The sequence below is a fragment of the Mesocricetus auratus genome, unplaced genomic scaffold, assembly GCF_017639785.1.
Source record: "Mesocricetus auratus isolate SY011 unplaced genomic scaffold, BCM_Maur_2.0 Super-Scaffold_4256, whole genome shotgun sequence".
Lineage (NCBI taxonomy): Eukaryota > Metazoa > Chordata > Mammalia > Rodentia > Cricetidae > Mesocricetus > Mesocricetus auratus.
In genome coordinates, this window is record NW_024429182.1 from 42,540,209 (window position 1) to 42,555,039 (window position 14,831).

General features: G+C 40.5%; 1 protein-coding gene across 2 annotated transcripts in view; it reads left to right on the forward strand.

The window, feature by feature from the left end:
* Pcsk5 (proprotein convertase subtilisin/kexin type 5) overlaps positions 1-14,831 on the forward strand; it is a 411,139-nt gene that overhangs the window by 327,210 nt on the left and 69,098 nt on the right. For both annotated transcript variants that reach the window (XM_040746607.1, XM_040746615.1), the window contains exon 24: positions 551-619. In XM_040746607.1, coding sequence (XP_040602541.1) covers positions 551-619 — 69 coding nt within the window. The remainder of the gene's footprint in view (positions 1-550; positions 620-14,831) is intronic.

The window sequence follows — 14,831 nt, forward strand, 5'->3', positions numbered from 1 at the left end:
TTACAGAGACAATGAAATATTTTTTAATTTTAAATATGTTTAGTAGGTCAGATATAGAGTCTGATCTTTATATATCGAATTCCATTTTCCTAGACACAGAACTGATTTACTGAATAAATCCAATCTACTAACTTGACTTTAAAATTAGTTATATGACCAACTGTGGGGGTTCATGGCTATAATCTCAGTACCCAGGAAATGAAAGCAATGAGTTTAAGGCCAGCTTAACCTACATAGTAAGCTCCAGGTCAGCCAGAGCTACATAGCTAGACCCTGTCTCAAAAATGAAAGTGAAGTAACCAAACAAATAAACAAATAGACTAGTTATATGGAATATAGTCTAAGCCTCTTCTATTTGTACCATTTGTAACATGTTAAGTTAATACAAGATTTTAAAGTCATGACATCCTTCTTCAAGAGATTTTGGGCTTCATATCCTCTGTGATTCACACATAAATAAACCACACACCAAACACCATGTTTTCCTAGCAGTGACTATGCCTCTAGACAGTGGGCTTGAGTTGTCTTTTCCATTCCTTTCACTGTACAGGTGAATTCCAGGATTCTGAGTATGAAGAATGCATGCCTTGTGAGGAAGGATGCCTGGGGTGCACTGTGGGTATGTCATGTTCCTTTGTTACTTAAAACATTTAAATAGCCATGTCCCTTATCCCACATACTGATGCTGCCATTGCTTCAGCAAGGAGTCTTGCCATTGAGGAAATTATCAGTGTCCCCATCACTCTCCCTAGTACAGATGGTGTCACAGTGAAGAGATGCTTGTGAGGCAATAGTGTCAAACTTAAGAAAGCATAGCAGTGTCTTCCCCGACACTCTAACTCTTCTTTATTGAGCTGAAAAATACAATCAAACAAAGAAATGCTTGTTGGCTCTAACTCACTTGGTTTGTGGAACCCAAAAGCTAGAGGGTAGAGAGATAAGGAGGTCTCCTTTTGTGAAAGCGACTCCACTGTTTGGGGCCTAAGGCAGTATTGTGTACTGTGGTGAAGCCAAGATTCCTGTTGCACAAAGAAAAGCATGCATACTCTAGTTCAAGCTTTTAGCTCTCCCATCTCTTCATCTCACACTGCTGCTCCTCTGGTGAAGGAGAAGATGGGGATGGTTTATAGCACATAACATCAGTGAATTTGATAAAAAATGTATAATAGGGAGACTGTGATTTCAAGACCGTACTTTTATGTAAGTCTAGGCAACATATAGGAAACAGCATATAGGATCTGTGAAGGAAAATTCCAGCAGGAACAAAGTAATTTCTCTTTGTGGAGGCTTCTGTGGACCCCTGTGGTACCTCTAAAATGTTACTATGTGCATATCACATGGGAAGTTTGTTAGGATGCAGACAAGCTGTCAGTGGGGTCACTGCAGTTGCTCCATTGACCACTTGCGAAGTGTCAGATTGCACTGCAGCTATGTAGATATTATTGGCCTTACCTACATTATTTGTTTGCTTGTTTATTCTTCTCTCATACAATGCATCACATCCACAGTTCCCCTCCCTCCACTCCTCCCTACTTCCCCTGCACCTCCCCTCTCCCCCAGATCCACTCTACCTGTTTCCCTTCAAACATGAGCAGGCCATAACAAGATACAATAAGACTAGTCACAAGCCCTCATATCAAGACTGCATGAGACAACCTAGTAGAAGGAAAAGGGTCCCAAGAGCAGGTGAAAGAGTCAGAGGCATCCCCACTCCCACTGTTAGGAGTCCCACAAGAGCACTAAGTTAACAGGCATGACATATATGTGGAGGACTTAACACAGACCCATGTAGGCTCTGTGATTTCTGCTTCAGTCTCTGTGAGCCCCTATGAGCCCTGCCTTGTTGATTCTGTGGACCATGTTTTCCTTGACCCCTTTGACTCCTACAATTCTTTCTCCCCCTCTTCTGTGACTTCCTTAATTCTTAATTAATATGCATGAACTATAGTTTACCTTTAGAAACGTGAGGAGAGGAAATACCGTAACAGTAAAACTTCAGAGGCAGTCAGAGATTTAAGAGTAAAATTCTAAATATCTGGGAAGCCAAAGTAAATTTAAACACAAATAATAAAAGACTACAATTAAAACAATGGCAACGGATATTTACACTTTACCTATGACTATTTTAATTGTGTGTTTTGTTGTATTTTGTTTTTACAACATACCCAAATTACAGTCTTTCTTAATAAGTAATAGGAGATCTTCCTGGCGGCAATGACAGATGTTCTGATGGTCTTGATTTTACTTTTGTCCATTTCAAACCTGTTTTCCACTTAGGCACCCTACCCCAAATGCATTTCTTCTGCACCTTCACCATTGCATGATGAACACCCCTGCCTGCATCTTTGTGTATCACAGTGGGTGGAGAGGGAGTATTTGTGTGTGCTGTGGGGACAGATCATAAACATTTTGGCTCTCTTGACTTTGTTCAGTGATTATAATAGAACAAATCCACTAAGTTAAACATAGAAGAGGGAGTTTTCCTTCCACATGTTTAAAACACTCCCAAAAGAATGTACCTTTGAGGACTCCCTCAGATTCAGATATCATCCATAAAGAGATATGATGTTATATGACATTATTCTTTGGGAGAGGGAATAAGCATCTACTCATACCAAATGAAGAACTGATGGCAGACCAAAGTACTGATACCAGAAGCTTGGTGAACCAATGAGTTTATGGGGGTTACTTGCAAGAATATAGGTGAGGGGTTACTTACAAAGGCACAAATGACTCAAAGACAGCTGCATCATCAAAGCTCACCCCAGCATGGGTGACAGCTCATAAAAGCTGGGAAGCCTGGAACATACTGAACAATCTTTAGAAAGCTCAACAGACTGGAGTGTGTCCTTTCCAAGCTTCTCGGCTGTTCTAAGTCTCTTCTGAGAATAAGTCCCATTAGTCCTTAATGCATACGTATGTATGTATGTATGTATGTATGTATGTATGTATACATGCATGTATGTGTGTATGTGTGCTTGAGAAGAGAGGGGCCTAATGAATCTGGTTAGTTTCAAGGACTTCCTGAAGCTGTTTTAAGATGTTTATTTTCTGAGGTTAATGAGCTCTGCAGGATGGGACATTTTACCTCCCTATGTAGACATCCTGTATCTTAGTGATCTTCCTTCCAAGGTACTACACAACAGATGTGAACAATAACAAGGCAACCATGATCACTGGGAGATTCAGAGACATGGCTAAAGATGAGGCCAAATTATAGTAATTGGGAAATGATACTGGTCAACCAGGGCCTGAAAATCCAGTCTCCTTAACCAACAAGTTAGTCTGATTCACTTCACAAAGTACTATTGAAGTGTCTTACTCACTCCTTCATTTAGCAGACTTTAGCAGTCTTCTCTGTGTCTGTGTGCCCAGTGCTTACCTTGGCACTGGGAATTCAAATGTGACATGGCAGGCACCCTCTAATAAGACATTGCCACTAGAAATATGCCTGGGATGGGGTCCTTTACAAGGCTGGCCCAGTGTAGAGGGAGGTTTAAGCACAGCAGGGTCACTAGGGAAGGCAACAAGAACATTCAAAATGCTAAGTTTAACATCCTAAATTCTAATATTTCTCTTCATTTCCAAAATTTCTGTGTTGGATCTTGTGTGTTTTTGAGCTGACTTGCCTGACCTCAACCATGACCTCATTTCTGAGACCTGGTGATCTCTCCAGTGGAGTTAACCCTCCCTATCTCCCTTTCATGTGTGGTAGCTATGACATTGGTCTAACATTTACTGTGTGCATATCTTTCTGCCTGACACTGCAGGGCTTGCTTGACTCTGACTTACTTTGTCTGCTTCCACAAACAAAGCAGCAGTCTGGGATCATAAAGCACACACAGTTGATAAGCAAATGTTGCTCACTTGTGAAGGTGTGGCTTACAGTGTTCTGACTCTACCATGGGGGTATGACAATGATCTTAGCATATTAAATTAGGATCTTGTTTTGCACTGACAATATGCATACAGAATTTCCCCATGTTGCTATGCAGCAGCGAACCACAGCTGCTAAGAGATCACAAGCTCAAGTCAACAACCAATACCATGCAATGTGCTGTGTGACCAGTGATTCTTCAATATATTATATGTTTTATATTATAAAACAATCTGTGTTAAAGGCACGTCCTTAAGTGTAGACTAATGAAAGGCAGTCTGTGTCCTAGACTCTAGGATATGCTACAATGTTTGGTAAGCCATAAGTATTAAATACATTTTTGTCTTAATGGTAGGTTCCATTTGTGTTTATCAGGACATAACTCCACTGTAAGAAAAAAAAGTATGTGTAAATTTTTACTGTGTTGAATTTGAGGGTTTCTCAAGTTCAAAACCAAGAGATAGCTCATGAGACTCAGGGGTTCAGAGTCAGTGTTTTCTCTAATTAAATGTTGTATACAATCCAAGGAAAGGAAATAAAATATACAATAAAAATGATTTTATATAATATTAGAACTAAGAGGTTTGATTAAAAACATGGTTTGTTGCATTTTATAGTTTTAAAAAGGTAGGAATGGATACTTTGGAAGATGAATAACTTACCAAGGTCTGTCCAAAATTCTTCTTGTGAAGCAAAACATCATCCTATGGAGAGAATTTCACTTTATTCCATCTGAACAGTGCAGATTCTGTTTTGAATGGGTCTAGACAATCTCTGGAGGAATTAAGGACAAGTACAAGCAGGAATTTGAGACATTTTTATCTATGCTATGTCATAAACAGTTGTTGTGAATATTAGGGATATTTTGAGATTTTTTATTCATTTTCAGAGATTCAGAGCCCTATAGATTAATGTCTGTGTTTTACAACTAATAAAGGAAAACTCAATTTCCAGGTTGATGGAAATCGCAGCCAGCTCCAGAGAGAAGCTAGGCCTTGTCAGTTCAAGAAATGTTTTCATAAAGGACACAGAAAGCTAGCCCATGACCAAAAAGTGATTGTTTTGTCTAGAGGAAAACACTGAATTTGATAGTCTGGGATCCAACTGAGGGAATATTTATTATTATGGAGTGAGGTTTGTCTTCTTTATCAGGCTGTAAACAAACAGCATTCCTATTTTTTCTAGTAATAGTTGATGTCAAATTCTTTGTCTTTCTAACAAGTACCTTCAGCTGACATTTTCCACAAAGTCAAATCTGAGTGGGACTATTTGGGGGCGAGGTAAATGAAGCAATTTTATCTGATGTTTTGAGGTATCTTTCACAGTTTTAATGTAATGAAGGTATTAGTACCTGAGATTGGAGGCCCATACCTATTAATCCACTGACTTAATAATGGCCTTTAATCACATGATATAAAATCTTTACTCCCTTACCTCACTAATAAAAACAGACGTTATTGTGTTCATATTTTGGCTTCAAGGGGCATAATGAAATTCCACTAATTTTTCTTCTTTGAAAGGAATGTAGTCTAGAAACTTTTTAAACATTCACGCAATTACCAAAAAAATATAGATTCATATACTTTAAGTTTCAAATACGGGGACAAACTTATGCATAAGAAATTTTTAGATAGAGATTCTCCTGCCCTGAAACAGTGTAAGGAGTTTTCCAGAGAGGCAATGTGGAAAGGAGACTGTGATTTTGCCTGTGCTGCCCACAACGAAGAGGGAAAACTGCCCTAAGCACGGCTTCCACTTGATGACAAGTGGCAAGACGTTCTGCACTGGATTTTCCACCACTAAATATATGACTGTTGAAGAAGGAATGAGCAAATATAAGGAAACAGACAGAGAAGTGTTTAGAGAAGCCATTAAAAATCCAAACCTTGAAATCAGTGAATATATTTAAAATATTCCTTTGGGCTGGAGAGATGGCTCAGCCGTTAAGGGCTAAGCTCACAACCAAAAATATAAAATATTATTTAGCTGAAGCAGAGCAACTGAAGGTTAAGGAGCAACAGACAGACAGAAGGAAAAACCTGGAAATAGGAGATGTGACTCCGTAGTAGAAAGCTTGCCTATTATATGTGAGGCCCTGTGTTCCATCCTCTGCACTTAAATAAATAAACACACAAACAAACAGGAGGGTAAAGTGATGGGTTTTTTGGTTTTTTATTTTTTTCTGTTTAAAACAAGGTCTACTGTAGTTCGTGTTGGCCTCAACTTATGATGTAGCCCAGGATGATCTTTGACTTCTGGTCCTCCTTCATACTGGGGTTACAGGTGTGTGCCACTGCACTCAGTGATAAAGAGATCAAAGTCAGGGCTTCCTTCGTGCACGACAAGTGCTCTCCCAGTGAAGATGGATCCTTGGCTCTAGGGTGCTGTTCTGAGGAGGCATTTGGCTACTAACTTAACAGTGTTCAAGGGTAAATGACAGACAAAGGGGCTGTAACACCAACAGCAGTAACAATGCTCTCATAGAATCCAGGTAGAAGCAAAAGGAGTCTAGCCAAGGTGACACTAAGACAGTATGAGAAAGGAGTAGGCTTTTAAATCACATGACACAAATGACTCCCAAGCATGAGAAAAGCTACCAGTTGATTAGGTGGAAAACACAAATTAAAATGACCATGGGTTGCATGACTTTCCCTGGGCAGTCTGTTTGGTTCACCCCAGATACAGAGGCAATAGCAGACCCAGGAAATCATGCCATGAAAGTCCGGCTGGGTAAACTACTGTGTTTATTGCAGGTGATTAAAGGAACATGAATGAGAGGTTGTGTACAAGAGCATGGGAAAGTTACAACTCACTGCCTCTTCTTCACAGCCCTCGATAACCAATTGCATCCTCAGGAAGGTGTGGGACTCCTTAAACCTTAATAGGGAGTCTTCACTCCCTACCAGGAAGTAATGCTAATGAGCCCCATCTTGTGAGGGTCTCCTGAGGGTGAATGAACAGTTGCTCTAATTCAAGGCAGCCGTGAGCACACCAACCGAGAGGAATGCACAGTCTCACAGGACAGTTCTTCACCCATCAGACCGGCATACTAAAAGTACATCAGCTCTCCAGGCAAGGCTGTGGGAGAGGAAATACATTTATTCCTTGCAGTGGGAACTAAATGGTACAGCCTTTAAAGAACATGTGACAGGCTGTATTACAATTGTCTGTGCATTGACACTTGGACCCCATAACACCTCTTCTAGAAATCTAAGCTAAGAACACATACTTTGAATTTGTAAAAACAAATTCAAAACAGTGTGCACTAGTCTACCTCACGAAACAGGTTGTTTTCTGAGACTCAACAAATGCCTAACACTACAGCAGTTCAGAACCCGACCATTCAATGTCTTTTTATTTAAACTAAGCACCTATTACACACTGTGGCTCTAACTTAAAGTCTGAGTACAACAACAAAAGTAGTACGAATTTATTTTCTGCCATCATGATTTCACACACATTTGTTCTTGTGAAGGATCTTAGCAATTTTGCCATGCCCCTTCCTTTTTAGTTTTTCAGTTTTCCTTAAAACGATATCTTTTCTCTTACAAACATTTTTAGTTTTTCTTTGGTATAACCAAATCACCACCCTTGAGATCGGGGGGGGGGGGAGGGAGGGGGCACTGTTATTCAGTAACATAAAGGTGGGGTGAAAACAACACTGTCACTCTGTACCAGCTAATCTGTTAGCTAAGATGGCCACTATGTGACTAATAGCCAGGTTGCAAATACAGAGTAGATGTACTAGACAAAGGGAAAATTTGAATCTTGGACAAGGAAGAGAAAGATATTGGAAAGCAAAGCCTTGGGTCAGGGAGGCAAGAGAGTATAGAAACATCCACAGTGGTATGAACATAGTTAGCCACTGGAAGCAGACTAAATGCTGTGCTCATATGTAAGCATGCAGAGCACTCTACAGTGATCAAGACCCAAAAAGAGCTGTACAAAGTAATAGTGATTTCCTGATATACTGTCTCACAAGCATTCTGGGTTTTTTTTTGTTTGTTTTTTTTGGGTTTTTTTTTGCTTTGTGGTATGCTACCTTCTGGGTCAGCAAAATGTTGAAATTAAAAGGTATGTATATTTACATGTATACTTGAAAGAGAACAGTTGGTTGACTGTAGACCTGAAGATGGTTGTCTGTGGCATGGAGCGGGGGAGGGCTGGAGAGATGACTCAGTGGTTAATAGCTCAGAGGGCTAGTCTTTAGTTCTCCATGACCAAGTTGGGCAACTCACAATTACCTATAACTCCAGTTCCAGGGGCTGGAACAACCTCTTCTATCCTCTGTGTACACTCACACATGCGCACATAGACACAGACACATAAAAACAAAAACTTTTAATAAAAAGGAGTGGAAGATATAATAGTGAACGCTCTCCAGTTGGTTTCATGTAGTTTTGATCTTAGTCCTGCGTTTGTTTCATTTTTTCACAACAAACAGCATAGAACTAGTATGCTTGGGTGAACTCCCACTGGAGGCAGTTTTGTTTGGGGTAAAGAACTGAAATTAAAATAGTTTTATAATTTTATCCTTAATATTTTTATCATTAGCATATGTTTCATGGGTTTTGTTGGTTCTCCTCTCCCCCCTCCCCTCTGTCCACCTCCCCACCTTGTGTCTCCCCCCTCCCTGCTGTCTCCCTCCCCACTTGTGTCTCCCCTCCCCTCTGTCTCCCTCCCCACTTGTGTCTCCCCTCCCCCTCTGTCCCCCTCCCCACCTTGTGTCTCTCCTTCCCCTCTGTCCCCCTCCCCACTTGTGTCTCCCCTCCCCCTCTGTCTCCCTCTCCACCTTGTGTCTCTCCTTCCCCTCTGTCCCCCTCCCCACCTTGTGTCTCCCCTCCCCACTGCCCCCATATATACAAGCAACAGAGGTTTAGGCTCAAATATGAATAAAAACATGCAGTTTTGTCTGGGTTATTTCACTTAATATAATACTTTCCAGATCCATCCATTTTCCTGCAATTTTTTAAATAATAATTATTATTTTCTTATTTAGGTTAGAAACAATCTTGTTTCACATGTCTATCCCAGCTCCCTCTCCCTCCCCTCCTCCCCTGCCCTCCCCACCAGGTCCTCCAGTCCCCCACCCAATCTCCACTCTGATTCTCAAGGAGGGTGAGGCCCTCCATGGTGGATCTCCAGTAACTGTCATTTCATCCAGGGCAGGGCCTAAGCCCTCCCCCAAGAGTCCCGACTGAGAGAGCCTCCCATATTGTGGCATGGACACTCAAAGTCTATTTGTACGCCAGGGATAAATACTACCCAAGACCTCATAGATTACCTAGGCCTCCTCACTGACACCCATGTTCAGGGGGTCTGGGTCAGTCCCATGCTTTCCACACAGCCATCAATCTAGAGTTCAAGAGCTCCCCCTTGTTCAGGTCAACTGTTTCTGTGGGTTAAACCAGCCCAGTCTTAACTACTTTGACCATCAGTCCTCTCTTTCTGACACTGGATTCCAGGGGTTCAGTTCAGTATTTGTCTGTGGGTATTAATTTTTATAACTTCATTTTTCCCTGTGGCTGAAAAAGATTCCATTGTGGATACACACTGCATTTTACTACTCATTTACCTGTTGATCAATGTATAGAGTGGCTTGGTTTCCTTGTCATTGTGAATTATGCATCTGTAAACATGGATGGACTGACATCTCTGAGGCAAATGTACAGCATATATACGTGTACTTGTGTAGGTATATGGTCAGGAGAGGTATACATGGGTAATATAATGTTCTATTTATTTGTTTTCCATTATGCCTCCATGCTAATTCCCCTAGTAGCTATACTAGTTATAATCCCACTAGAAGTGAGTAAGACTTCCTCTTTCCTCACAGTGAATTCCTCACTGGCATGCTTTATCTTTTGTTTTCTTGATCTTAACCATTCTTACTGATGTGAAGTGGAATCTAAAAGTGGTTTTAATTTGAGTTTCCCTGATGACTAAGGATGGTAAACACTTCAAAAACTATTGTTGTTTGCATTTCTTATTTTGAGAACTGTCTGCTCATTTCATTAGCAGCTTAGGGATTTGGGTGCTTAATTTTTTCATGTTTTGTTCATTTTTTGTTTGTTTTATGTGTATAGTGTTTTTGCCTGCATGTATGACGATGTACTTCATGCCTGCACAATACCCATGGAGAGCAGAAGAGGGTGTTGGATCCCCTGGAACTGGAGTTACATACAGTTGGATAGACCCCTGGTCCTCTGAAAGAGCCACCAGTGCTCTTAACTGCTGAGCCATCTCTCTAACACCAAAATTTTTGCATTTTTTCATATAGTCAGATATAGTTCTGTCTGCGGTAGAGCTGGCAATGATTTCCCCCATTCTGTAAGCACATGATTTGTTCTTTTGGCTGTTTTCTTTTCAATGGGCTCATTTGTTTCCACTTGGGATGTTTCCTGGGCTGTTGGAATCCTGTTTCAGAGAGTTCTTGCCTACATCACAAACTCGAATACATTTTCCATTATTTCTATGTAGGATGTGCTCACATGGCCATGGCTTGTTATCCACTCTATTACCTGGTCGATGAGTTGAAAACCTATCATGATATTTGAGGAAGGAATGGGAAGAAAAGGGAAAGTGTTCTTCATTTTCAGAAAACTTTCAGCTGGTGATACATAAGAAAAGCATCATCGACACAAGGAGAATGACCAAGTAATCAGAGTACTCTAAAATCAGTGCTTGCAAAACTGTTGGGCAACTGGATAACCACAGGGTCTTAAAGTACCACCAGAATTGATGACTAATTACTAGTCTGCACAAGTTACTGCAATTAGCACCTCTGCAACTATTTCCAAACAACTTGACATTATGTGTCTTCTGATGGAATAAATTCTGTAACAGGGATAGTTTCCTCTAGTAACTGTGACAAGAGTATCTAGGAGGCAAATAGGCTACCATGGGACATTTGTCATCTTTTTCAGACACTTTCATTGCTATGCCTGGGATGTTGTTACTAACATCTAAGGAGAGAAGTCATAATTCATTCTGTTTTACTGCATAGGACAACATTCCCTAGTGATAGTGAGGTCCAAATTCAGGAATTCTGGGAGAAAGCAGGCCATATTGATCTGGAAGACACTCACAAAGAAACCCCAAATGTAGGCCACTTGTACAACCACTGACCTGTACTTTTAAGGAAAATGGAATCTCATAGAAAAATTATGAAATAAGTAAAAAAAAATAGAATAAGAAGAAAAGAGAGAAAAGAACCAAAAAATGGATAAATGCATGAATAGATTGAGGAAAGAGTGGTCCTAGCAAAACAAAAGTTGCTCTGCTTCAGTCTTTCTTCAGGTCTGAAAATTTTTAAAGGGTTTTAAAGAATGCTCACAGCTGAGAATGCCCGAATATAACCCTGAACTAGTAAATATTCCCAATCCCTAAAGCTTGGATTTTAATAACATTCTCCAATAGAAGCAATCGAGCCCCTCTGTTAAATAAGTTGACTTATGACAGGAAATCTACAAGATGAGCTTGCATCATCTTATGATGATGGGAAGTAAGAAATTACTCAAAGGCAACAAAAGAAAAAAATTGAAAACCCACATTCCATGGTGGTTTGAATGAGAATGACCCCCTAGGCTCATATATTTGAATGCTTGATCCCCAGTTGGTGAAACAATTTGAGGTGGGCTGACTAGTTTTATGTCAACTTGATACAAGTTAGAGTCATCTGAAAGGAGTGCCCGCAATTGAGAAAATGTCCCCATAAGATCTGGTGGTAAGGCATTTTCTTAATTAGTGATTGATGAGTGGTATCATCCCTGGGATGGTGGTCTTTGGTTCTATAAGAAAGCAGGTTGAGCAAGTCATGTTGAACAAGCCAATAAGCAGCACCCCTCCATAGCCTATGCAGCAGTTCCTGGCTCTGGGTTCTTATTCTATTAGAATTCCTGTCCTGATTTCATTCAGCGATGATGGACTACAATGTGGAAGTGTAACCCTTTCCTCCCCAAGTTGCTTTGGTCATGGTGTTTTATAACAGCAATAAAAACCTAAGACATAAGAGTTAGGAGGTGTGGACTTGTTGAAGAAGGTATGTCACCGGTGGTAGACTTTAAGGTCTCAAAAGCCTAGGCCAGACCCAGTCATGCTCTTTCTTCGCTGTCATCTTGTAGATAAAGATGTAAGTCTCAACTAGAGCTCCAGCACCATGCCTGCCTGCCTACCTAACATTCTGAAACTGTCAGCAAGCCCCCACTTTTATAATTGTCTTTGGTCCTGATGTCAGCAATGGAACAGAACAGTAACTAAACAATGTCCAATGATGACATGTCTGAGGAACACATAAACCATCCAAAAAGTGTCAACAATGGTCAGGGCAAGGATAATCTGAGATAAGATGTAAGTAAAACATTATTCATTTATAACCCAGAGAATATTACAAGTAGCTATGAATTCATACAAAGATAAATAGTTGAATTAAATAGATAAATAAGAATAGGAACAGGGCCGGGCGTTGGTGGCACATGCCTTTAATCCTAGTACTCGGGGGACAGAGGCAGGCAGATCTCTATGAGTTCAAGGCCAGCCTGGTCTACAGAGCAAGTTCCAGGACAGCTTCCAAAACAATACAGAGAAACCCTGTCTTGAAAAAACAAACAAACAAACAAACAAAAAAACGAATAGCAACAGGATAAATCTTCCACACAAGTAAATTTGAAATAGCTCATTAGAATAGTCCTCCTTTGCAGTGATGGAACATACACCAAAACCTTGGAAACTCTTTAGATAACATATTATCTGAACATAAAAAAACATGAAGAAGCCCCTGCAGGAGCTTGAAAATGCCCTATATCTTGATTGCTGAAATAACCCTATGGCTGTTTGTATGAACTTATTCAACTACAAAAAACAAATGTTGCACTGTGACTACACATTTCAAAAAATCTGACTCCAAAAAAAGAGAGTACCTAAATTTTGCAATTGACCCCCATAAGTACCTAGGACTTATGAACATCTCCTAACATTCTGAGTGTTACCACATATTTGGACTGATTTGCCTCACCTTAATAACTCATAGGCATTCTACTAAACCTTTTGATGTGGGTGACATCTTCATATTTACTATCAGTTTGTACAGATAGGGAGTTCAAGATCAGAGGAATAGGGAAATATTCAATCTTGTGTGCATGGAAAGTGATGGGATTCAGAAAGCCAGTTTTGCCTGGCTTGGTGGTATGTGCCTTCAATCCCAAGATCCAGGAGGCAGAGGCAGGGGGATTTCTATGAGTTTGAGACCAGCCTAATCTACATTGCAAGTTCCAGGGCAGCTGGGGAACAGATAACCCTGTCTCAAAATCTGTTTTGAGCATTTTTTTATAATTTTACTTCTTTCAAGGAAAGGAGTTAACTCAGAAACTCTTATGCATATGAGTTATGTTATTATATCTATACACACATGGATGGATGAATGGTTGGATGGAAGATAGATAGATAGATAGATAGATAGATAGATAGATAGATAGCAGGGGTACACTATAATAACAGACATCCCTAAACCTCAGTGACTTCAATCAACAAGGATTTAATCTCTCATGCTGTCTCTTCATCATGAATCATCATCTGGGAAGGCTGTTTAGGGTTGTCTTAAATCCAGGACCAGATAGATGGATCAACTACCATTCATTCATTTTGTTTTCTTCATCTCTTCATTGTCGTCTTTCTCATAGTCTGAAGATTCTGTCATGTTCTGATGAGTGGGCTTCTGACAAAGCTCCAGATGGCTGGGCCCTGACAGAAGCTGACAGTAGAAGGAATGTTCTCTGACTGCTGTGGCTGAGGCCCTCTTTCATAGTTGTCATTGTTTCCTAAATTTTATATTTCAGTATATATCATATGTAGTCTAGTAGGAATGATTTAAAGTGTATCAGAGGTGGGGTGCAAGTTATATGTAAACATCACATCCCTATATGTAAGGTACTTGAGCATCTGCAGATCTTGGTGCCATGGGGGATTCTAAGAAGAATTTTCTACAGATACTGAGTGATAACAATAGTTCCAAATGTGTGCCTGCTTGGCTTCACCATGAGTAGTCACTCTCCACCCTCCTGATCTTGGAAAAGGCAGTGTCTTTCTGTCTCTCCAAGGAACTCTTTTGAAGAAGTCACTGTTTTTAAATTGATGGAATTTTCCAAAATATTCTTCTACAACACTTCTCTGATGTCTAGCAACTAATGATGCAAGAGGAGGAGCAGTGACCAATGCCTTGTGACCAGTGAGTGAACTGGTGGGGAAAAGATTTGACCTTTCTCTATTCCTGACTCTCAGATCTCCACTGTGATGGTGAATCTTCATTGACAACTTGACTGGATGGAACAATCACCTAGAAGACATACCCCTAGGTATATCTGTGAAGATGTTTCCAGAGAAGTTTAACTGAGGAGGGAAAACCCATCCTAAATGTGGGCGGCACCATCCCATGGGATCATGTCTTACTCTGAGTAAAAGGGAAAAGGAAAAAGTGAGCTAAGCATTGGCATTATCCCTGTGCCTCCTGCCTCCGTATACTATCCAAGCAGCCAGTTCACTCTCCTGCCACCATGCTTCCCCAGCTTATGGACTATATTGCCTTAAGCAACGAACCAAAATCCTTCTACTCTCTATTGTATGGTCAGGAGAATGAAAAAAAGCTTTGGCTTTGGATGATTTTGTTAAGTACATGACAAGCAAAAGCAGAGGAGTCAGTTGCACTTAGCGGTTATGTAGACACAGTAGATAGACAAAAGCAGCAGATAGCAAAGCATTATATGCTTACAACATCAAGCAGAGATAATTCGGGTAGTTGAGGAGTCAGCTGGAGGCCCCAGTTTCCCCATGAATGAGTTTCCAGGTCTGGACTTCTGGATTCCCATGCTCCATGCAAGTGCTTTTATAACATGGGAGAAACGATGGTGACATCTATTGGAAACAGTTCACCTTCTCTCTATTCTCAAGGAAATGATGATGC